The following is a 25,102-nucleotide window of genomic DNA, read 5'->3' as shown; positions in this document are numbered from 1 at the left end:
CTGTGGAGAAAGCTGAGTAGTAGGAGAAATTATTATTAGTATTAGGGGTTACCATCCTCTTTTTCCCGGACATGTCCGGCCGTTGAGATTGTCCAAAATGTCCGGGATTCGGCTTTTGCTTTCTGCAGTCGCCATTCATTGTTTACATGCACACCTTTTGTTTCAATCTAACTGAATTCATTCCGATTGGTGAATCTGAATTCAAGTGCATTCTGGGAGTTTTTGTCTTTCATCCACATAAGCCAAAAATACATTTTCTGGCTTTTCTCAGTCTAGAAAGCTCCAAATTCAAAAATTTCTTCACATTTCTTCTACATAAATGACCTATTTTAAATACACATTCATCTTTCCAGAGGTGAAGTATCCCTTTAAAGGATAATTCCGGTATTTAAAGGAGCTGTATGTAAGAAATGTATTTCAATTAATCATAAAATGGCCCTGATATGTCACTAGACATTAAGAAATCATGTTCATTTCAAATACTTATATCACTGAACACAGTAGTCTGGCCAGGATATTGTCATTTAAAAAGTGAAGTTGCAGCCCTCAACTGATGTTGATGTTGTCATCTTGTGTTTTGGCCTGAAGCGCCACCCTCCACCTATCTACCAATCACGAAGTCAGTAGTGTTTCGGCATCGGGGTTGCCAGTTCTGCTCTAGTTACCACAGCTACGTAGCAGCCTACGTTCCTGCTGGATCCTGCAGCCTATCTGGCAACCTCGAGTCAGGGGGGAGGGGGAGGGGATACACCGTTCTACAGTAATTTGAAAGTGATTGCAGTACCAGTTTTGGCCACAATCTTACATACGGCTCCTTTAAAGTGTAACTTGCAGGTAAAATTTTTCTCTAAGAAAATGCAATAAACATAAAGATAAGAACCGCCCACCACTGTTTTGTATGTTTTTCATACCAAAATGCTGAATATAATATGAAAAGTTGGTACTTTTTAGTGGTTTTAAGCACTCCCGCTCCCTTCCACTAGGCTGGGCGTGACGTCATAAAAGGAACTCCAAGCTTAGAGTTACTGTAGTCTAATGGCAAGTAGGCTAGCAGTTATATTGAAATAACTCAATTGTAAACATAATCGTGCGTGCTGGCTTCAAGAGGACCTTGATCCTGCCAGAAATGAGAGTAAGCTATTCGCAAAACAAACGGGTTCAGGCAGCATGCACGCAAAATTAAACCGAACTTTTATTTTGACGGGTTGCCGTGAAGACCTTTGAGTTTCTGTGCGTGTATGATATGACGATAGTTTTTCTCAAATGAAGCGGTAAAATGACTCAGAGTGGCTCTGGAGATGAATTTCATCATGTCATCATATCGTGACTGGCAGCAGCTAGACTGAAAACAGCGCGAGCATCACTCGTGCTTCAGTGTGTGTGTGTGTGTGTGTGTGTGTGTGTGAGGTAAATGACACGCGCGTCTGCGCCATTCATTCACACGGAGACAAACAGAACATGCAAGGTTAATATTTAAATAGTATTTCTGCAATTTAATATACACAGACACTATATCGTGGTATATATCGGCTACAGTGCTCATAGTAATGAAAGTTAGTCTGGAGCCCCGTGCTTAGATAAACATGGAAGCGACTTAACGCAGCTGCCTATTACTGGTTACCGAATATACCCGGTACTACAGAAATGCTGGTACCGTCACATTTTCAGTACCGAAGTACCGGTACTTTGACAACACTAGTTTCCCACCTCCTCAGTCTCCCAGTCGTTCTCTATAATCAAGCCACAAACAGTAGGAGTCTAGCAGAGTATGGTTGCAACTTCCTTTTATGACGTCATCACCCAGTTGCTGTAAAAACACGCTACCTTTGAAGAAACCCCAATAAATGTTATTTTAACGCATTTTAAGACAGAAATTTTTACATATATACATATTGAGCACTTTAATTTACACATTAATTGGTTGTGGTGGTTAACCTGCAAGTTACACTTTAACACCTTGAGTCTATTTTGTAGTTTGTTATGGATGAACTAGAGTGGTGGACACAGGAATTTTGACGATGGGTCCTGTCTCGACTTTTTGACTCTTTTAGAATCGCCTTTGACCGCTTCAGAGTGGCTGTCTATGGACATGCACAAACATGTCCTTAAAACAACCCTTAACGGTCGTTTTCAAAACTGTGCAACTCACCGAGTGGTTAGTGGTGTTCGTTGATGATTAAAAACAATTAGCGTAGCGAAATACAGTTTCTGTCGTGTTTTATTTGTCATTTTGTAAAATTCCATTGATTTCTGTTGGAGGACTCATTGCTCATTGATATTACTGCGCTACCGGAAACGGAAAAGGGGGCTGTTTACATTTGGTTGTAGTCTTTTTGCTCAGTTCTCCGTCTCTCAGAAGGCTAGCGTGAGCATAGCATAGCAACTGTGCTCTATGCGCTAGACACCGAGTTCCGCACAGCGTCCTTGTACGGCAAAGTGGTTGTCGCCATCAAGTGGTCGAGAGTGTGCTAACTTTTCAGACTCAAATATCGAGCGGAAGTTTATACGCGGTTGTGAGGTATCTGAAAAAGTAGTTCCACTATAGCAAATAACACGTATTGAAATCATACATTGCGCCGATATATTTGTTTTTAATCATCAACAAACACCACTAACCACTCGGTGAGTTGCACAGTTTTGAAAACGAACGTTAAGGGTTGTTTTAAGGACATGTTCGTGCATGCCCATAGACAGCCACTCTGAAGCGGTCAAAGGTGATTCTAAAAGAGTCAAAAAGTCTAGACAGGACCCATCGTCAAAATTTCTGTGTCCACCACTCTAGTTCATCCATAACAAACTACAAAATAGACTCAAGGTGTTAAATACCGGAATTATCCTTTAAGTTCCATTTGTGTGCTACCTTGCCTGTCAGATTATCTCGTTTATTTGAATAAATACTGCTGCAAAAATCCCTGTCTCAAATCACCTTTCATTTTACCTGCACGGCACCACTAAACTCAGGGCTGGACTGAGACAAAAAAAAAATCAGCCCTGCCGGCCCACCACTACAATCCAGAATCGGTCCAGTCGGACACCACCCATTTATTTGCTGCTTAAAAACAAGTGGATCCTGCAACTGCAGCTTATTGAGAGTCTGCAAATTAGTGCCTTATGAAAAATTAAGCTTTAAACACTTTAATATTTCTATCATTATGTTGGAAAACACTCTTATGAAAATAATTTCAGTTAAGCTTGTGTATATTTTTAGTTAAAGCTGTTAAGTTATTAAGCAATAGTATCATGTAGGTTTTTTTCTTTGTGTTTTATATAAAGAACACTAGGAGGTGCGCGTGCATTGTGATTGGGTTTATGCTGTTAATACAGAAGACAAAGCAACGGGCCACAGTCCTTGCTTGTCAAAAACAACAACAACCACAACAACAACATTATTGTATTGGCCCCAAAACCCAGGTGACTGAATTAATTATAATGTGATATATAATGTTGAATACTTGATAACAAGAGCTTATCTTCTGTAATGCATTGAATACAGGCACTGAAAAATTATTTAATTTCAGCACAGAAGATATAATAAGACAAACGGTTTAAAGTGTTTACCTAAACCCATGATCAGTGTGTCCACTAAACTTAAGTGGAGGATCCATTGACCGGTCACTCTTCATGGACACACAGCTGAATCCTGGAGGGTCCAGTCTGTGGATTTAATTAAACACAAGTGAATGTAATTCACACACTCTTAAATGTGTGACTTTTGTATTAAACTGATTCAGGTGACTGAATTATTCCATTAATATTTATTATGCTGTTGGAGACTTTTAAGCAAGTACTCATCCACATATCGGAGCTGTTGATTGAGATATTTTAATATCTTCTGAAATGTATTGCTTACGGACACTGAACAAATCTTTCTTTTTTTCAACACAGATGTAATAAAATAAATGTTTTTGTACAGTGTTTACCTAATACCAGGATCAGTGTGTCCACTAAACTTAAGTGGAGGATCCATTGACCGATCACTCTTCACGGACACACAGCTGGGCTCTGGCTGGTCTGATCTGAGCAAATTGAACACATCAAGTGAATGTAATTCACACACACACTTTTATTTTCATGATTTTTGTAATTAACTGGTTTGGGTGACTGAATTAACTATTAATATATGATATACTGTTGCAGATATTACAGCAAGTGTGACTGTTAAGGTACACGTCCATTTGTCAGGCACTATATAATTCTTTCTTCGTTTCAACACAGAAGATGTATGAAGACAGTTTAATACAGTGTTTACCTAAACCCAGGATCAGTGTGTCCACTAAACTTAAGTGGAGGATCCATTGACCGGTCACTCTTCATGGACACACAGCTGGGTTCAGATGACTTTGGTCTTTGCATCTGGACTGAACTGAAACAAAACATCAAGTGAAATTATAATAAGACACTGTGATAATGATTGATTGATTGTTGATTAACTGAATAATTATGCTAAATGAAATACTTACCAACAGGAAATTGTGCCATTTGTGCCTGAAAACCACACTTTACCCACTTTTAACTGTTAAGCTAAAAGCACAAATTGTAAATATGAGGACACATAAGGTTGTGGTAATATCACCCAGCTTCTATGTGTCTCTGTAGAATGTGCCACACATTAATTAAAAATTGTATTGGCCTTTTTTTCAGGGCAACATAAACTATCACTTTCACTGAAATGATCAGCAAATAATCCTGGCAATAAATACACTAAGCCCTGAACCTTTACCACCCCCACACAACGGCGGAAAAGAGGAAAACAAGACACTAAATAAATAAATACAAATAATTAAAAATAATAATAATAATTAAAAAGATGTAACAAAGAAAAACATCCAGTGACGTACTGAGATATTCAGTGTTAAATATTATCCAAGTCAGAATCAGGATTCAAACAAAATTCAAGAAAGGATCCCAGGTGTTGCTGAGGGTTTGGGAACCTCAAAGCAAAAATCACACATTAATAATTATACTGCTAGTTACATAGAAAACTGTGGTTCTGTGAATTCTGGATGACTGCCAAAGGCGTTGCCTAAGCACTAGAGCAGGGTCCTCAAATCCGGCCCTGGAGGGCCACTGTCCTGCAGAGTTCAGCTCAAACCCTGATCAAACTCTCCTACCTGTAATCTTCTAGTAACTCTGAAGACTTTAGTTAGCTTCTTCAAGTGTTTGATTAGGCTGGAACTAAACTCTGCAGGGCAGTGGTCAGCATCAGCTAGATAGGTTGAGATAATATACCAAAGTCAGACAGTGACAGGCCGAGCCTCAAGTATAACAGCCACATTAGCTCGGTTTGATCGTCTCACATCCTTAAAAAATATATACATTGGAGAAAATACTTTTTTTCTTTTGACTACACTATTTTTACATACATTTTTTTAAATACTCAGAGGGTTTTGAATTGGTTCAGTCTCTTCAGGCACTCACATGCTATTTAAATGTGTTTCTGATTACTATTTATTGAGTGGTAAATTGATTTGCTAGGAAAAAGTGTGGTTCTTACTCCAAACGTATCATGTTAGAAATGAGGTGAAAAAGGTTTTCTAACAAGAAACCAAACTTTATGACTGTTGACTTAAGTAAAGTCAGTCTACACTGACAATACAATAAAAAGCTAAAAGGATTTAAGGTTTGTGAACTATACACAATTTATTTTATATTTTTTATACCTCAATGTATTTTTGATTTTTATATTTCTACCTCCCCCTGGCACCTTTTATTTATTCATTTATATTGTAGTTATTTTTATTTTTCCTTTCTCTTCCCTTGATTTATGGATTTAGCTGGCACTGTGATGATCCACTAGTGCCCCTGGCGGTCAGGACGGATGAAACAAAATATTTTAAAACATGTTTTGTTCCAAACCTTTTACATGACAAGTTTCGAGGTTGAATGTCAGAGTAAATAATAACCTTTTCTGGCAAATATCATTAAACTGCATCACATTATTTACAATGGGTATTCCTGTACTGGGGCCAAAATAACTTTAAAAGTGTTTATATCATTAAATTATTATGCATGTAAATACGATGTCAGAAGCCAAATATCCAAATACAAAAATCGCACTAGTGTTTTTAAAAAGAAGATTGTCAAAACACATCGTTGAACACAGTCTGAATATATCTTTTCTAACTCGATGTATAGGCGTTCCCAATGCAAATTCAAACAAAATATGTCTAGTTTATTCTACTTTAAACCATAAAAAAATTATGTACACTTTAAATTATAGCTCGCAAGACACATTGGTGCTATGGATAGGACATGGCGGCAGGTAGAAAACACAAAATTAAAATATAATTATATCACTGTATCTGTAACACTTACCTGTGTGGAAATATATCTGTGGACGGGTCATCATAATGCTGGCCTCCATGATGTTCCATCAATCTAAAAGCTAAATGAAGGGAAACTCGACACTTTGATATTACTGTCAAGATGTTTCCGTCTTAAAATGGCAGCAGGCCGATGGATTTTACTTTCTCCTTGATAACCACCTCAGGTGAACAGAAAAGGGGCGTGCGCGATCTTTTCCCCCGACATGATATGGCCAAACACACCTGACGAAGAGATTATACACTTCTCGCGTAGGTATTGGCCTACTATTTGTGCGTCGAACTACTCTAAAAGAGGAAGAAGGAAGTCAATAAAACAACAGACGAACATGGAAATAACAATAATGGATGTATGAGGCTTTCAGAAGGTATCCGCGTTTGTACTAGGCTACTGCGTTTTGAAGGAGTTATGCCTCAAGAAAAGAAAGCAGGAGTAGGCAAGTGCTTTCCACAGATTTTATGAATATCCTTCCAATATTGAAATTAAAGATCAATAAAAAATAATAGTTTGTCATTGTCATTCCCTCTTATTTCCCTTCGTATGAGCGCAGTTAATGTGAATCAATGCTGTTGAATCTAACGGTCAGCTGTTTGAAACTCGACCAATCAAACTGAACAACAGCGTCCTTCTAATTAAATATTCATGAACGTTGACAGACAAAATATGTTGCGAAACTTTCACGCTATATTCGTTTCAGCATTTTAGGGGAAAATCAAAATGACAAACGGTGATGGAAAACACATTAACAGTGAAGAAACAGTTTTGAGCCATTCCACCGAAAGGGTGACATTTCTGTCCCCAGGACATTATATGTATAAAATTGCATGAAAATTAACTCTAAAATACATTTTATTATTAAGCAAAATGTCCTGCACATTAAGCTAACTACAAATTTAAAATGTATAATTAAAAACATTAATAAAATTGCATTTTCTGAATGCCCTCACTCTCTATCTGTAAACTTTACCATGAAATATAATAATAAAATCCTTCAAAAATCGTAATTTTTTTTTTGCATTGTTGTGTGACTTTATATCCAATCTATGCTTTAAAATCTAATATTTTAGATAAAATACACATTTTAGTCGTACCCCCAGGTTTTCACTCAGTCCTGTTACCCTAACCATCCCCCCTCTGAAAAACTTGGAACATTCCACAATTTTGTTGACCATTAATAATTGGGATTCATAAATTTTGGGGCATCTCGCCCGGGGGGCGGGGTTACGTCCTGCGTACCCGCATGAGAGATGTGACGCAGGACGTAACCCCGCCCCCCGGGCGAGATGCCCCAAAATTTATGAATCCCATTAATAATTACAGTGGCCCTGTTGACCATTTTCAACAGGAAGTTGCATCCATCATCTGGATTTTCTGAAGGCAATGGGAAGACCATAAGTAAGTCCTCCCATTTTAATTTCTGTATATTTGATGAAATTGTAACTATGACTGAGAAGGTCAATCTCAACATACTGTCCTGTTACCTAAATTATTTCTTAGATTTTATTTATAAAAAAAAACAAAAAACTTTTGGTAAGTCACTAGACTTTGCTCAGTGTCCTCATGCTATTAGCATGTATGCTATGTGGCATATGCCATGTATTTGATCATCCTGTTACTTTCAGTCCTTTTACTTGTATGAAAAATAACAGGAGTGAGTTAAAGTAACAGGAGGGAGTAGAGTCCTCTGTTTTGTTGGTTTAATACTGTAAATATTAGCTGATATAATACAATTCACCTGAATTATGAGTTTTAAGGTAGTAATTTCTTATGGGTCATTCCACGAAATCGGTGCCTTTTCAAAATTTGAAAAATATAATTGTTTCAAACTGATTTTTTTTCAATACCCATTAAATTAAGACATCTTAACATGACAAGAATTGTGTTGGGCCATCTCAAGCTATGCCATTTATTATTTTATGACTGTTTATTTATTTAATGTTTTGATATTTTCCTTACAGACTAAAGTGTTACTATATATAATACTTCCAATTACAAATATGCAACAGTTTGCACATATATAGTATTTTGGTCCCTCTTTTCATTCAGATTATGTCATATTTTTAAAAATTCTGTTTTAAATCATAATTGCCATTCAGATTACTGAAAATGTCCAGTTTCAGGGATGACATCACATTACAATTAAGAAATATGTATACTTTTGACAAGACATTTATTATTAAAAAGGGTCTTGTCCAAAATGCAATATAGTGCACGTTACTATGGTGAGATCCGTTTGACTGTCAAATGTCATTTTTCTTTTAAAATATCAAATTAATGACAGTAACAGAACTGAGCTTTCAATAACCGAGAGGGTCTTTAGTCACCTATTGTTTGTCATTGCAGTAATGTATTTGCATGCATTATGGACAAGAGTTATGAACTTATTTACTTCCATATACGTACTAGTTACCTATGGAACATTAGGCCATGACAATCTGCTTCCATATGGGAGGTAATCTAGAATTATATAGAAAAATACAATCATAGAAGAAAACATATCTTTATTAAAACAAATCATCTTTTGGCATATAAAAACCAACTGGCAATACAACTAAAAAAAAATTACAAGGGCATAGGACATAACAAGGGTAAGTACTTTTTTTTTTGTAGTTTATAAATCCCGAGAACAGCCATACAAACGTCACATTACATGTTGAAGTTAAAAATCTCAACAAAGGAAAGGAATTTCATCAAAGGAAATTATATGTAAAAACGTCCAACTTAATCATGCACTTAGTAGTATTTAACATGTAAAAACTCACAATTTTTATTGTGACAATTAAAGAAACAGCTGCCATTTAAAAAAGAGCAAACAGTACCACAGAAAAACAACATGGAATAGAAAATGGAAGTGGTGACAGAAGTAAGAACATTTGGCAGAAAGTAAATAATTCGATCTAAGGCAATTTCATTCAACAGAGAAACCTCTCTGATCTAAGATAATGACAGAGCTACTTCTCAGCTTACTTTGTAAACTCTAACCATACATCTCTCTGTATCTCCACATGGCGGGCAGTGACTGGCAAAGGAGCAGGGATGAGACGAAGTACATCATCTAATAGATACAAAAGTACATCATCTCGAATAGGCCAAGAGAAGCTGTTCAGACCTCTGCTGTGCATGCATTTCACCTGGATTAACAATCATCTGTTGCCATCACAGTCCCGGGGTAAAGGTCATCTCCATATTTAACCACACACCACTTTCCAATGACCTCGGAATTGCTCCAGTCAACTGTGTTGTCTTGTATTGGAGTTTGGTTGTCACGCAGGAAACTGAAGGCCTGAGATCCAGGGCACTGGCACTGAAGCCTCTTCATAGCTACGCATGTACAACTTACACCACGGCAGATAAGGCCACCTCTTTCTAAGGTCACAACTTGATGAAGGCGCATAGTTGAGGGAACTGTTGGGATGTTCTGAGGCATAGCCTGCACTGCCTGCTCTAGATCGTCCTCATCCACAGAGAACAGCTTGATGGTGGTGTGTGTTGGTGGTGTGTGTTGGTGGTGTGTGCTCTGATCAGCGCTGAGTACAGAGACCTCTCTCTCCTTCTTTCTCTTTCCACCTCCTTCGCTGTGAAGTACGACTAGCACATAGTACATCACTTCAACACAGAAATGCGCACAGTCATGTATCTCTCATACACACACATGCACACACATATGGACTCTCATTCCTGTTACTATTTTTTTTTCCAAAAAAAAAAGTTAAACCAATGTTTTTATCAGTTTTGTTTGGTCCATCATTTAAACAATTGTTTAATAAATTAAATTATAAAAATAAAAAAATTAAAACCTGAGGCTTTAATACTTCTTTAAAATGAAAATATAGCTTTTTTTGGTTTTTATTAAAATGTTTTTTTTATTAAAATACACCTTGCCTTAATATATAGTGATTTTATTGTCACAAATATCAATTATTTGAACATATAACCAACTATTTCTTTAAAATAAACACTTTCTTGTGGGGAAAACAAAGGAATTAATTGACGTGCTTTTAAACATGCTTTTTAAATGGCACATGAGTTTCGGTAACAGGACTGAGAAACATGCGTCCATCTTCTGCTTAGAAACCTTGTAAAAAAAAATAATAAAGTTGCCTGAGATTGACCAATACACATTTTGAATAGTTAAATATGTGTAGTTGTAGATTCAGTGTTGAAAAAAAAATAAAGTTTAATTTTGAAGAGTTACAACAAGCAAATGTCACCCATTCGGTGGAATGGCCCTTTCACCTTTAAATTCATAGTCTCCAAAAATCTATTTCTCACAAATTGGATGGTAAAATAATAATAATAATAATAAACATCATTATCTATAGCATCCCAACAAAACATCCAGGATTGGCCATTAACCCACAAATAAAAAACTCAAGCTTTTTAATTGCTCATTAATTATATTGAGCTGTTGACTGAGATGATAAAAAAGTCCACCAGTACATGGATGCGAAAAATATTTTAATAGATCTTCTTTCACAAAAATATTTACATTGATATAAAGTCATTAATAGAAATATCACAGACACACAGCAGTGAGGTCACCGTGACTTTGGTTTTGATGATAACGTCTCTCCAGTGGCTCCATATTCACCATCATCTAAAAGCTGTCAGTGAAATAACACACAGACAGTAACACATGCATTATGGGAAATTACTGCTGAGTGCCGACACATCTGTTCAGAGGATTGACTAGTTCATATGACATTATTATATGATACTGTATGATATGAATCAATAATCACAGCAGTGTCTCCAGTTTATAATGTGGATTATCTTTTACAACAGAGAGACTCTTCACACTTGCATGTTGTATTATATTCCCAGTCAGATCCAGTTCTCTGAGGTGTGAGTTTGATCTCAGAGGAGAAAAACCTTCAGCTGTGATATAACAACAACTGCAGGGGTTTTACAATCCCTCTTTTTATATTAAATTGGAAATCAATAGTTTTCTTAAAACCAGTGTATATATTCTGGTATCTATATGTCTTTATCTGGTATCTGAGAGGTGATGAAGAGTCTGATCGATGTCAGAATGCAGTAACAGTGTTTACTCGTTTAGCCCGGCTTCCAGAGCCATATTTTGTAGAAATACAATTGTCAGTTTGAACTTTATTCTTATTCTGTGTGGATGTAGTTTTCATGTTCTGATCCAGTGAAGTGCCGACACAACTCAGCCCTGAAGGGAATATATATCGCCCATGTTTTATCTAACTGTGCTTTCAGGGGTTGTTTATTATTATTATTATTATGAGACGCATGTGACCCTGCTAAAGGAACAGTCTCCAGGAGAATTCAACAGCAGCCCATATAGATTTATCATTTATGATTCACCAGTGACCCTTACCAAAGTTTCTTACATTGCTAGAATGATCTGTAATGTTAATCAGAATCTGTAGGCATGACGTCAAATTATTACCCATTGACTATGAGTACTAGTGTTTCTGTATCCTGATTTAGTTCAAGGCTGGATCCTCTGGATACTCTTACTCATTTTCTACGGCCTTTGCAAGTGTGGAGAACTTTGTCTTTAGTAAAACACCTTAATTTTATTCAGAGGCGCCAAACTGAGCAAAAATATGCAATTTGCTGCAGATGTTGATATTATGTCCAAAATAAAAACAAGATGATATTCTGATAGTTCATAATGTAAATCAACATCTTCATAACAATACAATGGACTGCTTCTATAAAATGCACATAAATATCAGTCATCACTCTATATCTCTATCAAGAACTCTATAGAAACTTAGTAAAATTATATTTAAATGCTTAATTTTATGATCAAAGCTCAGTAGATTTAAAACACAACCACACAAGAACAACAACCGGAAGGCGTAGTTCAGTTACATAGAACAATTATATTAAAGGTCTTTTACTTGTTAAAAGAGTATAAAGTATCAATCAGACGGCTCCAGGAAGCAGATCACCATGTTCAGCAGGTCAAAGGTCAGCGCTCTGGGGCCGCCAGGCTCAGAGACGCTGTCTATGGAGGACGAGTCCCCGGCGGGAAACTGAGTGAATTTGGCCCGATCGCTGCCCGTCTCGGTTGAGGTTGACATCCAGCTGGTTATTCTGAGACAGGAAAGATGTTACTTGGTTGAAAGCAACTCGTTCAAGTGTTTTCGCTATGAATGGTAGAAGAGAGACAGGTCTGTAACTCTCTACAAGTGATGTGTTTAATGTGTTTGAGTGCTGGGAGAGATGGCTTGTAGAAGGTGTGAGGTGATGGGGTCTAGAGGGCAGGTGGTAGGATGACTGGAGAGGAGAAGTTTAGATACTTCTGCCTCGGTTAGTGGAGAGAAGGAGGAGAGAAGGTTATTGGCTGTGGGAGAGGTTGGTCTGGGTTCCTGTGTGTGTGGAGCTGAGAACTGACTGCTGATAGTTGTTGTTTTGTTGGTGAAGAAGTTAGCAAAATCATCAGCAGTTTAAGAGGAGGTGGACAGAGGAGAGAGTTGAATGTCTTGAAAAGTGTTTGTGTGTTGAAGCGCTGTTGATCTTGTGGAAATATGAAGATTTTACGGCATGATCATCAACAGATCAAATATTTTGATGGGAACAAAAGGTTCTTAAAACTTTCATGTCAATAAAGCCCCTCTTAACTGAGAAAAAAACTAACAGAGAGATGCAAGAAATATGAATAGAAATAACATGTTATTGACATGACTTTCCTGACCTTTAAATATTTAAAGGCCAGATTGTGAAGAATGCAGCAGCACTACCAAACAATTGGATGTTCTCTCCTCTTTTCTCAATTGTTTCTCTATCCCTCTATTCAATTCTTCCACTTCACTGAAATAGTAAATGGAGAACATAATCACAGAAATGATGTTAACGCTTAAAAAAGGATACATTGGACAAATACATGTTCTACTCTTACCTGTGATGAAAATCTGGACCAGAGAAGAAGGATCATGCAGAGACAAATCCTGCAGTCCACCAGGCCATGATGCGCTATCAGAAGAAAATGGTTAATTAAAATCTACACAGGTCTGTCCATAAGCAGCAAACATTAGGGTTTGAAAGTGCAGAAACATGCACACATACATTATATTGTTATGCATACCTCTGGACACAGAACACTACAGATGAACTGCACTTCATCCGTGAAGCTCAGTTGTGTTGGTGTTTGCAGTGCGGACTTCAGAAGAGCATAAAGGGTGTCCTGTTGTTCTTCACGGTCAAGGTAGACGGGCACCAGGCAAGAGGACCTCTGAGGAAACAACTTTGAAGTCTTCCCGTTGAGTACGCCCTACAGACAAATTATTTTGCCACAATTATTACAATTATTTTGTGGTGATAAGATTTGTAAGTGTATTGTGTGGTTGGTGTCAGTGAAGGAACAACTGAGTGCTTACCCTTGCAAATAGACAGATGCTTCATGAAGGTTTACATAACAGCATTGAGTTACAGTGGAAACACTGCCTTGCTCTGCAATCTAATCCACATCTGTGAATGGTATAGCCTAAAATATAAATATAATAAACTGTAGTATTATTATGATGATCATCAGTGTAAATTATGAGAACCAAAAATCTGAATAAAGAATCTGGTTAACAAAAAAAATAAAATAAAAACATAAATGCAGTTTTTGGGGATTCATTGCTCAAATTGAATTAATCATAACATCAAGGCTATTTTTCATGCTTATTATACATATTACATACATAACTCAATTTGCATTTCCCAAAAGTATGTTTGCAAACGTGACCTTCATGGAGAACTGCGCATCTGAAATGACTCTAGAAATGGGATTTCACTTTGCTCAACTTTGTTAGGTGAAGCCAAGCAGAACTGCAGGATCTTACTAAATTGTTGTTTCGTGAAAAGGAGAGAGTCCAAATGGTCAAATTAAACATTTTAAGTTCATTTCATAAAAATAAATAGACAAATTACACCTAAGCCTCGTCCTTGACCAACTTTTTCTTTTTTTGATACTTTTGATTTTTCCACTGAGAACTTAAATCCCCATTTTATTCCCCAATTTTCAACTTGATCAATTCCTTCCTGCATCTTCTTTAAAATATACTCAACATTTCTACCTTTCTTCCATAAAGCACCATCATCTGTGAATAAAGACCTCCCTATATCCCCTGGAAGATTGAAATAAATATCATTAATCATAATGGAGAATAAAGTTGGACTAATCACACTCCCCTGTGGTGTCCCATTTTCTACAGCATATTGCTTTGATAAATCGAACCCAACTTTCTAAATTCAATATTATAAATATAAATATTTATTTAATATTATAAATATTTTCAATATTATAAATATTTTACATATAAATAGCATTTTTTTCTTAAATGTGTACATGCATGTGTGTGTATTTATATATACAAAAATAATTATACAAAGTACACACACATATATTATATAAACACAAACTTTTATTTTGGATGGGATTAATCGTGATTAATCGTTCCACAGCCCTAGTGCTAATTAATGCTAGATGCTAATCATGCTAGCAATGTGTTAATCTTGTTAGCAACAGGCTAAAACATTCTAGTACGATTGTTTTACTTTTTCTGAGTAAAAACTTCAAGCTTTTCAAAGTTATTTTAAAATTTCAGACCTGGATTTGTCATCAAACTTTACTCATTAAAAACACTCAAATAGAACTTTTAGAATATATCATATTATTATCATCATATTATTATTTTATGTTTTTGTGGACAGTGGAAGTTAATACCAAGTTATCACAGTTTCACTGAAGTAACAAAGTAACAATAAAGAACTTGTGATTCTGGAGCATCTCTGCGATACTCACATGGAGGACACGTGTGGCTCTCCCAGTGAAACACTTTATACACAGACTCTGCACACACACACTCTCACACACACTTGCCAAGGTATCCCAGCAGAGCCGGAGCAGAGGCCGCCAGCAGCAGCAGAGAGACCCACGCGCCTGCAGACAGAGGGAACATCACCTTCATCTTCTCTTTATTCTGCATCTCTCATGAGGACTCCAGTCTGAGTTTATATAACAAGCGCTAATCTGTATAATTGACTATTATAGCTCTTCTAGTTTCATGTTACACTTCTCACTCTACGCTTTTTCTTCTCACCTAATACAATCATTTAAAGTTAAATCAATATTTAATGTACATTTGTTTATTGTTTTGGAAAGCAGACGTGTAATGAGCTTGATGACATGCAGTCATATGGATATTATCACAAAAAACATTTTCAGCTTTGAGTCCTGATCACTCTGTCATATATTTAGTTTTTTATGTTTATATCAATGCATTGAAATGTAATGTAATCGATCTACTGTACATGCAGGAGAAGTTTAGCAACTAAAGATCATCTTTACCCTGGAATGCCTGACATTAAATATTTCAGATTTAGACAGAATATAAAAAAAAGTTTGTTTTTCGTTGATTATCATATTTGACACATCAGGCTTTTATGACTCATATAGTCGGATATAATGAGAATATGTAGGGGGGGAAAACACCTCAGCTTTATTCACAGGCCCAAACTGAGCAAAAATATGAAATATGGGGCAGTTGATATTTATATTGACAAAAAGTAAGAAGAATTTCTGATCGCTTGTAATGTAAATCAATCTTTATAACAGTATAACAGACGACTTACATAATGCATATTAATATCAGTCGTCACTCTATATCTGATGATATCAAATGATAGTTTTATGATCAAAGCTCTGTAGTTTAGATGTGTTTCACAACTGGCTGGAACAAGCACAAAAGCCTTCTGATGAGAGTCACATGATACAGTCTCCTGAAGTACAGAAGCAGTGTGAGATGTGCAGGTGTCAGTGTGATTTGTAAGGGCCGTGTCTCACCCGAGCAGGAACCGCAGCACCTCCAGCGTGTCTGTGACGGGCTCCAGGAAGATGGCCATCCGCTTGAAGCAGATCACCATGTTCAGCAGGTCAAAGGTCAGCGCTCTGGGGCCGCCCAGCTCAGAGGCGCTGTCTATGGAGGATGAGTCCTTGGCGGGACACTGGGTGAGTTTGGCCCGATCGCTGCCCGTCTGCGGGAGCTCATGAGGAGAGGAGGCTGTGCACTGCATGCTGGGAGATCAGAGAACATCAACACTGTGTTTATCTCTGTACACACGTGACAGTCAAGAGACTCACATCTGTGGATGAAATTAAAACTGATGCCAGCCAAGAAAGCCTAATTAAAAGCTTAAACAGATCAGCAATGTCAAATCCAGTAGACTTATATATTACTGTGAAGCTGCTTTGAAACTTTGTATTATATAAAGAGTTATAAATAAAGGTGAGCAGATTTGACTGGATCATAACCAGAAAAAAAAAAACACTGATGCTTTAAAACACATGAACAGAAGAGTCATTATAACTGATGTTAAACTGATTTTAACACACCTGACGACCATGTTTAAAACAATAACACATTAACTTCTTCGGTATGAGTAATAAAAGGTGAATATTAATAAAGACGTCATATAACCATCAACCAGAAGAAAACAGACAATGACATACCTTTAAATCCTTCAAACAGTGTCTTCTGCCCGCAACAGAGTCATTAAACAGTCTTTAATATATATTTTTAAAAAAGATGGATGTATTAGATCAAACACGCTTTATTACCGCTTGTCCTCCGACTCCTGCTTCCGCAATCCGCAGGCAGAAGTGTAGATGTCAGAGCGCGATGATTGAGTGTCAAGAAGAGGAGAAGATCACCGATCACATCGATCGGATCTTCTTCTTCTTTCAGATTTTATTGGCGGTTGACAAACAACAAACTGGTGTATTACCGCCAACGACTGGTATGGAGTGTGGATCAAAACGACATTTTTATATCCTCTCCCACAAATTAGTTATTAAAAAATAAAACTATAACATTCATATCCAGAGTCATTTTGTAAAATATCTCCTAGTATAAATTAAATTTTTACATTTTACATTTTTGCATTAGAATCCTTCGTTCAGGCTCGTATCTCTGACAGTATAGCATAACATGTTCCAGTTTCTTCTTGCCCACAAAATTCACACCGGCTTCCCGTATCATGTTTACCCATTTTATAAAGTGTACCGTTTAGTCTTGTATGTCCAAATCTCATCCTTGATATTATCATCTCATCTCTCATGTTTTTTCCTGCACTTCTCATTTATCCCACTTTGAATTCTGCAAAACCATCGACCTTTCTCCTCCATATCCCATTGTTTTTGCACCTTACCTTCAATCTATCTTTAATAATACTCTTGATTTCATTCTTACTTATACTAACACTTAAGTTAATGTCGTTGTATTTTATGGCTTATTTTGCTGCCTTATCTGCCATTTCATTTCCTTGGATACCAATATGTGCGGGTACATGAAAATGTCACTGTAAGTCCCATCATTTGAATTCTGTATAATGTTTGCTGTATTTCTATTAAAATATCTGGTCTACTTTCCGAATGCATCGATCAGATCTATTCTGATATTTTCTGTTATATAAGTTTAGAGGACATTTTTGTCAATGTCTGCATTATAACTGTTTTTTTTATTACATTTTTTCTTCTGTTTGTGTGTTCTGTGACATTTATTATTGCTCGGTATATATTTTTTTGCGGCTACAATATTAACTATTAGTTTGACTGTTGGCTGAGATTGTGTAGGATATATTTGAGAATATGTGTGATTAACGCTCTTTCCCGCCATTTGTTTAATCACAATTCAATTGTAAATTTACAAACATCAACAATTCTGAGAAGCCATTCTGTCCAAGAGCAAACTTCGCTTACTTTAGTGTAAGATATGCTATAATTAGCCTAATTTACATATTAAAATGTGTTTGTGCTGAAAGGAATAACTGATTTAGTTTAAATATTGATGGTGTAGCACTAGCTGTTTCTGAAGAGATAAATATAGGCTAACTCGTAGTGATCATGTGATGACAGACATTTGCACCTTTATCATAATAATTTGACTTTCACACACACACATAAAGACAGAACAATAATAATGTGACAATGGCAAATATCCTCTTCAGACGAGCTTCAATCAAATCTCAGGAAGACTTTTGACAAAGACATTAAAATCATAATCATCATTAAACTCTATAAATAATCCAGTTCCCCGAAACCCAGATGAAACTCAGTTCTGAAGTTCATTACTGTTACTGTGATTGTGTTGAGCTGCTCACTTCACTGAGATGGATAAAAAAATAAAAAAATAAAAATCACTAATAATAGATAAATGATAAGAAAACTTTATTAGATATTATACAAAATATTAATGTACATTTATATACAGTAAATCCAGTAAAGGTCACGTGACTTCAGTGTTGATGATGATGATGTCTCTACAGTGGCTCCATATTCACCATCATTTAATATCTGTCAGTAAATAAAACACAGACAGTAACACATGCATTACTGACACATCAGAGGATTGACTAGTTCAAGTGACATTATTATATTATATGATATGAATCAATACTTACTCCAGTGTCTCCAGTTTATAATGTGGATTATCTTTTAGAGCAGAGAGACTCTTCACACTTGCATCTCCTAAACCATTCCCATACAGATTCAGTTCTCTGAGGTGTGAGTTTGATCTCAGAGCTGAAGCCAGAGCAGCACAACCTTCAGCTGTGATCTTACACCATCTCAACCTGTAGATCATATTTGATACATTTGAACATGATTTTTCACAAAAGATGTATGGATAATCAAGTAAACGTCTCGGGTTACGTATGTAACCCTCGTTCCCTGAGTAGGGAACGAGACGCTGCATCAATACTCGATACTTCGGGGAATGCCCTCGGCATGACGCGTCTGAAGTCTGTAATGGAACTATTCCAATCTTGATTGGTGCTCGTCACTCGTGACGTTGCATGTGACGGTGATCCGGAAGCTATAAAAGGGCAACGGAACATAGCCGTATCAGCTTTTAAAGGGTCGAAGCAAGTCGTTCTCAGGAGCACGAAAAGTGTGGCCGAGAGATGCAGCGTCTCGTTCCCTACTCAGGGAACGAGGGTTACATACGTAACCCGAGACGTTCCCTTTCGTAAAGGGAACTCCCGCTGCATCGATACTCGATACTTTGGGGAACGAATACCCACGCCGCCACACTGAGAGACCCTGCCCTGGTGTGAAGCAATCTGGCACACTCAAGACATGAGAACTTGTGAACCTGGTGTAGAGGACAGATCCAGACTGTAATGTTTGATGAAGGTGTGTGGGGAGGCCCAGCCAGCGGCATCACAGACCTCTTGAAGAGAAACCCCTGCTAGCAAGGCTCTAGAGGATGCCACTCCTCTGGTTGAGTGAGCTTTTATCAGGAGAGGTGAAGGCAGATTGCGCACCTCGTAAGCTGAAGAAATCGCCTCTACTATCCACTTGCTAATAGTCTGCTTGGAGACCGGGGAGCCCTTCTTGGATAACCCAAAACACACAAACAGCTGGTCCGACTTCCTCCAGCCCGAGGTCCTATGTACATAGGCCTCAAGAGCTCGGACCGGGCATAACAAGTGTAACTTAGCTTGATCAGCCGACACATGCGGTGGAGGATGAAAGGCCGGAAGGATTATAGACCGTGCCACATTTGTGGGCACCTTAGGCACGTAGCCAGGTCTAGGGTGGAGAATGGCTCTCACTCTGCCAGGAGAGAACTCGAGGCAAGAGGGAGCCACAGATAGCGCCTGCAGGTCGCCAACTCGTTTCAGGGAAGTAATAGCGAGCAGGAAGGCTACCTTAAAGGATAAAAATTTCTCAGACACCTTATCCAGGGGTTCGAAGGGTGCCAGGGATAAACCTTCGAGGACCACTGCCAGGTCCCACGTGGGGACCCTAGGCTGGATAGCAGGCCTCATCCTCCTGGCTCCACGAAGGAAACGAATTATGAGTGGGTGTGTCCCCAGCGTGCCCACCCCTAAAGGCGTGTGGAAGGCTGATATAGCCGCCACATAGACCTTAAGCGTGGACGGGGAGAGCCCGTCAGAGAAACGATTCTGGAGGAACTCCAGTACTGAAGCCACTGGGCAGTTAACTGGGTCCAACTGATGTTCTCTGCACCATAAAATAAAATTTTTCCATTTAAATGCATAAAGTTTCCTCGTGGAGGGGGCTCTAGAGTTTACAATGGTCTCAACAACCTCGGTTGAGAGACCAGAATTTATGAATTGGTCCCCCTCAGGGGCCAATCCAGTAGCTTCCTGGGCTACCGCCAAGGGTGAAATATCATGACCTTGGGCTGAAGAGGGAGGACCATCCTGATCCGGATTCACCGCGGAAGGCCTGCCAGAAGGGCCCAGATGTTTGGAAGCCATATTTGGGCCTGTCAGTACAGGGCCACTAAGAGTAAGCTGATCCTGTACTGCTGAACCCTCTTGTACTCTAGAACCCCCGGGGGGAGAACAATCGGGGAAAGTATACACAGACATGGCCTCAACCATGTCTGTATCATGATATCCAAACCCAGCAGAGCTGGAAGAGCATGGGAGAGGTGGCGCAGAAGGTGGCCGTCCACATAAAGGGGAAACAGGAGCACCTCTGACAAACCGACCTCCATCCCGGCTAAAGCCAACTTGGGGTGGAGTTCGAAATCCCCGGGCTGCAGCCCCTGCCTCGACAGGATGACTGCCCCCTCTTTGATCAGAGAGACCATCGACATAGTGTCTGTCAAAAATAGAACCTAATGGTCTCTCTGAAGTTTCCTCAGACCCTGTGTTTCCAACACAGGTACTAGGAGCAGGAACCATAACTTCCTCCCCATGATCAGAAAACGAGGGCATGTGCGCGTAACTCTGGTCATGCGGAGTGGGTTCCCTCTCGGGGAAAACCCATTGGTCCTGAGCCACTACTACAGGGCCCCCATGTACAGCAGGCCAAAGAATAGTATGTTGAACACTGCTGCCAGCGAGCCCACTCTTTAATAAGGTCACGTAGTGGTGGCCTGGCCTAGCTTGATATTCATGACTATGGTAAGGAAGATGAGTGTCTGAGCTGGAGACAATTGTGCCTGCATCATGACTATAACCTACACCGCCCCCAGGAATCGGTTTCTCTGAAGAGGCACTGGTGATTTTTCCTAGACTCTGAGCCATATTCCCTAGCACCTCACGAGACTCGAAACAACACCTCGGTGTTGAACCGTCTGCTCTAGTAGTCAATGGACAGGAATGAGGATGCCCTGAAGACTCCATGGAGCTAGGACAGTGACCATGCATTCCGAGGAGGTGCGGGGATACAATACTAGGCCGAATGGAAGAATCCGGAACTGATGTGCTTTTCCCCCAAAAGCAGATCTCGGAAACTTCCCGTGATGGGGTTAGAAGGGAATGAGGAGTTAAGGGCCTTGTGGATCTATCACGACAGACCAGTCCTCGGAGCTGGTCTGACTGACAGTCGGAATCTTGAATCTGAACCCCCTCGGAGGTTGATCCATTACCCTGAGATCCGAAACAAGGCCTTACTCCCCTTCCCTCACAGGAACTATGAAGTACCGGCTGTAGAACCCGGGCTCCCGAAACCGAGGAAGAGCTCACCTTGAGGTTTCCTTTGTTAAGAGAGACTTGACTTCCTGTTCCAAGAACCAACCCTGCTCGGGGCTGGCAGACATGTGAACCACCCTTAGTAGATAATATTTTTATATTAGCTCCGCTGTAAGCAGGACCCTCCAGGCTATATTTTGAAGACCCCTCGGGGTGTCTAAATATGCTATTATGGGGACCAGTCCCTCGAGACTGGCCTTGGCTAAAAATGTTCAAATGGTTTCGGTGACCTGAAGCAGCTAACTGGCAGGAACTAACCGAAATATGCTCTCTACAGACCTCCTGAGAGGCGGCGAACTCGACAGGGCCGCAACGTTTCCGGGCAGATACTGCGATTTGTGTTCGCTGGAAGCCGATGTGTCCCGAAGCGCCATCGGCGGCGGGAAGTAAACATCGATTTCCTAAGGGCTGTATAAGGGGGCGAGACTCCTGTACTCGCTCTCCTGGGGGAACGGCCATAAGGGTCTGCGTGTTATGACAAGACCTCTTAATTGAAGCCATCTTAGCCCGAGAGACAGTCCTCAGACCTGTCCTCGATATAGAGGGCTTCATACGAGAATGTCTCTTCTGGCCCCAAGCCTTATACGGGGGGGGCACGAGAGGAAACCTTCTCAAAATATGTTGAACTGGCGGCTGTCCCCTGAGGCTGCCCCCTGGCAGCAACCCCATGAGACCTAGATTGACAACTGGGGATAGCTGATTGTCGCTCTGCCTCCTGAAACCTTTCGACAACGGTTCTCGCCGCGTCGCCAAAGAGGCCAGAAGGTGAAAGGGGGGCATCGAGAAGGAAAGCCCTGTCTTTCTCCTCGATCCCCAAGCGATTAAGCCATAAATGTCTCTCTGTGACGACTATTGCTGCCATAGAACGGCCAATAGCACGAGCCGTCTCCTTAATAATACGGAGAGATAAGTCAGCTACTCTACGAAATTCAGTAATACCGTTGAGTGAGACCTCCCAGTTATCATCCACCTCTTTGAGGAGGTCAGCCTGGTATGCCTGTAATAACCCCATCGTGTGTAGGCATGCACCGGCTCGACCCACCGCCATATAAGCTTTTCCTAACAAATTCGATGTACGAGATTTGGAGGGAAGTGTCTGAGCTATCAGGGGTGACGCAACGTCAGGGAGAAAATATTTCGCAAAATATTCCTCAACCCGAGGCATCACCCCATAACCATTCTCATTAGATTCCCTAATAGATGAGTAAATATATACATGGGGGGAAAATAATTGAGATGAACATGGATTTTCCCACGATCTCGATACCTCAGTATGAAGATCAGTGAAAAAGGGAAGGCTCTGACACAAAGATTGTGACTGGGTCTGCAGGAAGCGCTCATCCATTTTATTTTTCTTAGTCGCTTCCTGCTTATTATATGGCCATTCAACGTTTAATTTAACCACTGCCCTGGTCACAACCTCCAGCAATTCCTCAATAACGGGAATATGGGGTGGCGAATCCCCATATTTATGTGATTCAGTGTTGATAATATCTAACCCCTCGGAGCCAGATAAATCAAACGCTGTGTCTTTAACACGGTCGGAAGAAGCCGCAGCGCGGGCTTCCGAACCGTGCGCGAGACCAGTGGAGCTGGTTAATAAACACTGAGAAAGGGTCGCAACCGTCTCAGTGTTATCTACCAGCTCCACGTGCGAATCCCATGCATACAAGCGGCGCGCTGCCTCAACAGACGCGGGGCCTGATGCACTGGAAACGCGAGCCTGATCTGATTGATCGAACAAGCTCAAACGGGAGCGGAGCTCTCTCATAGATAGCTGAAAACAGTTTGCACAGACAGCGCCCTCGAGCACTGCCCGTGCATGCTCCACTCCCAGACAAACAACACAAAACGAGTGCGTGTCACCCTCGCTCAAATAGCGCGAGCAAGGGGACGCACACCGCCTGAGTCGTTTCTCTATATTCGCCATATATATATTGAGATAGACAAACAACACCAAATAAGACAATACAGTCACACAGAACGCTTGCTGAAGACAGAAAGCTGATACGGCTATGTTCCGTTGCCCTTTTATAGCTTCCGGATCACCGTCACATGCAACGTCACGAGTGACGAGCACCAATCAAGATTGGAATAGTTCCATTACAGACTTCAGACGCGTCATGCCGAGGGCATTCCCCGAAGTATCGAGTATCGATGCAGCGGGAGTTCCCTTTACGAAAGGGAACCTAAGTTGCTTCAGTCCAGAAAATTATCATCTTGAAATATTACTAACATTATAAAGGTTATTCTTATGTTTACTTAAAAATCCGTAAAGATTTCACAGCAAAAAGTCACATGACCCACGAGCTGAAGCGACACGTTTTAAAATTATACTTGCCTTTTACTTGCTAAAAACTATAAACCATCAACCAGACAACAGAAGGCAAGTAGTAGATTGTGTGCAACAGGTTTTTGATTATGTTGATAATTTAGATCAAATATGATACAGTAGGAATTAAAGGGTTAAAATAACATTATTCTAGTCTCAGTTAAGATTAATGTATGATCTTACTCCAGTTTCTCCAGTTTACAGTGAGGATCCTTCAGTTCATCAGAGAGCAGCGTCAGACCTTTATCTCCTATTATATTCTCAGTCAGATCCAGTTCTCTGAGGTGTGAGTTTGATCTCAGAGCTGAAGTCAGAGCAGCACAACCTTCAGCTGTGATCTTACACCATCTCAACCTGTAGAACAACGACACACACTTTAATCTCTCAGTTCAGCAGGAACTACACAACCACAGAGAGACTGAGATATTAAATACTAAGGGCCAGATTTACTAAACAGGGCAAATTATCGTGAGAGCGCAATCCCATAAAAGCGCTGATGGAAGTGGAAAGTTCTGAGTTTGATCGACTGACGAAGCGGAAGTTAAAGAACAGAGACTCAGCCGGATCATTTCCATAAAGACCAACACAATCTACCAGTTAGCGTCTGGTTTCAGACCTGCTTTTTTTGGGCAGTAAATAATGGCTCAAACACCAGCGGCCTGATGCAGAAACGTTGCATACGCACAAAAAAGCATTGAAATGTGTGTACGCAATTTCCCACGGATAAAAAAGGATTTATAAAAAACTAAACTAGTGTAAATGTGCGCACCGTACGAACACTCTAGACCGCGCGTACACACTCTTTTACTGGAGTGAGTGAAGTAATGAAGTCAACAGAATGATTTAAACTGTTTTACATCTGATACACACATTTAGGTTAAATATGCCACTCTCATTAATGGAGTTAAGCACTGAAATTTATTGAAATTGTCATATGGAGAGATTATGGTCCATTTTATTTCATGCTGTGTG

The 25,102-nt window shown here is 39.5% G+C and overlaps 2 protein-coding genes and 1 long non-coding RNA gene across 3 annotated transcripts in view; all 3 read right to left on the bottom strand.

The window, feature by feature from the left end:
* LOC309494999 (NACHT, LRR and PYD domains-containing protein 12-like) overlaps positions 1–25,102 on the bottom strand; it is a 180,760-nt gene that overhangs the window by 24,824 nt on the left and 130,834 nt on the right. Inside the window, exon 21 of the mRNA XM_082164516.1 lies at positions 24,314–24,484. Within this exon, the coding sequence (XP_082020642.1) occupies positions 24,314–24,484 (171 nt within the window). The remainder of the gene's footprint in view (positions 1–24,313; positions 24,485–25,102) is intronic.
* The window catches only part of LOC309494997 (uncharacterized protein), a 730,899-nt gene that overhangs the window by 659,683 nt on the left and 46,114 nt on the right, over positions 1–25,102 (bottom strand). Inside the window, exon 6 of the mRNA XM_082164514.1 lies at positions 3,559–3,654. Within this exon, the coding sequence (XP_082020640.1) occupies positions 3,559–3,654 (96 nt within the window). The remainder of the gene's footprint in view (positions 1–3,558; positions 3,655–25,102) is intronic.
* Positions 10,766–16,934, bottom strand: LOC309495023. The gene is made up of 6 exons (XR_014204510.1): positions 16,799–16,934; positions 16,133–16,363; positions 13,680–15,229; positions 13,388–13,573; positions 13,202–13,275; positions 10,766–13,113 (listed from the first exon to the last, which is right to left on the bottom strand). It is a non-coding gene; the product is annotated as an uncharacterized lncRNA (long non-coding RNA).

Source organism: Leuciscus leuciscus (assembly GCF_965113295.1).
Source record: "Leuciscus leuciscus genome assembly, chromosome: 3".
Taxonomy (NCBI): Eukaryota; Metazoa; Chordata; class Actinopteri; order Cypriniformes; family Leuciscidae; genus Leuciscus; species Leuciscus leuciscus.
This window is presented reverse-complemented; position numbering and strand designations above follow the sequence as displayed.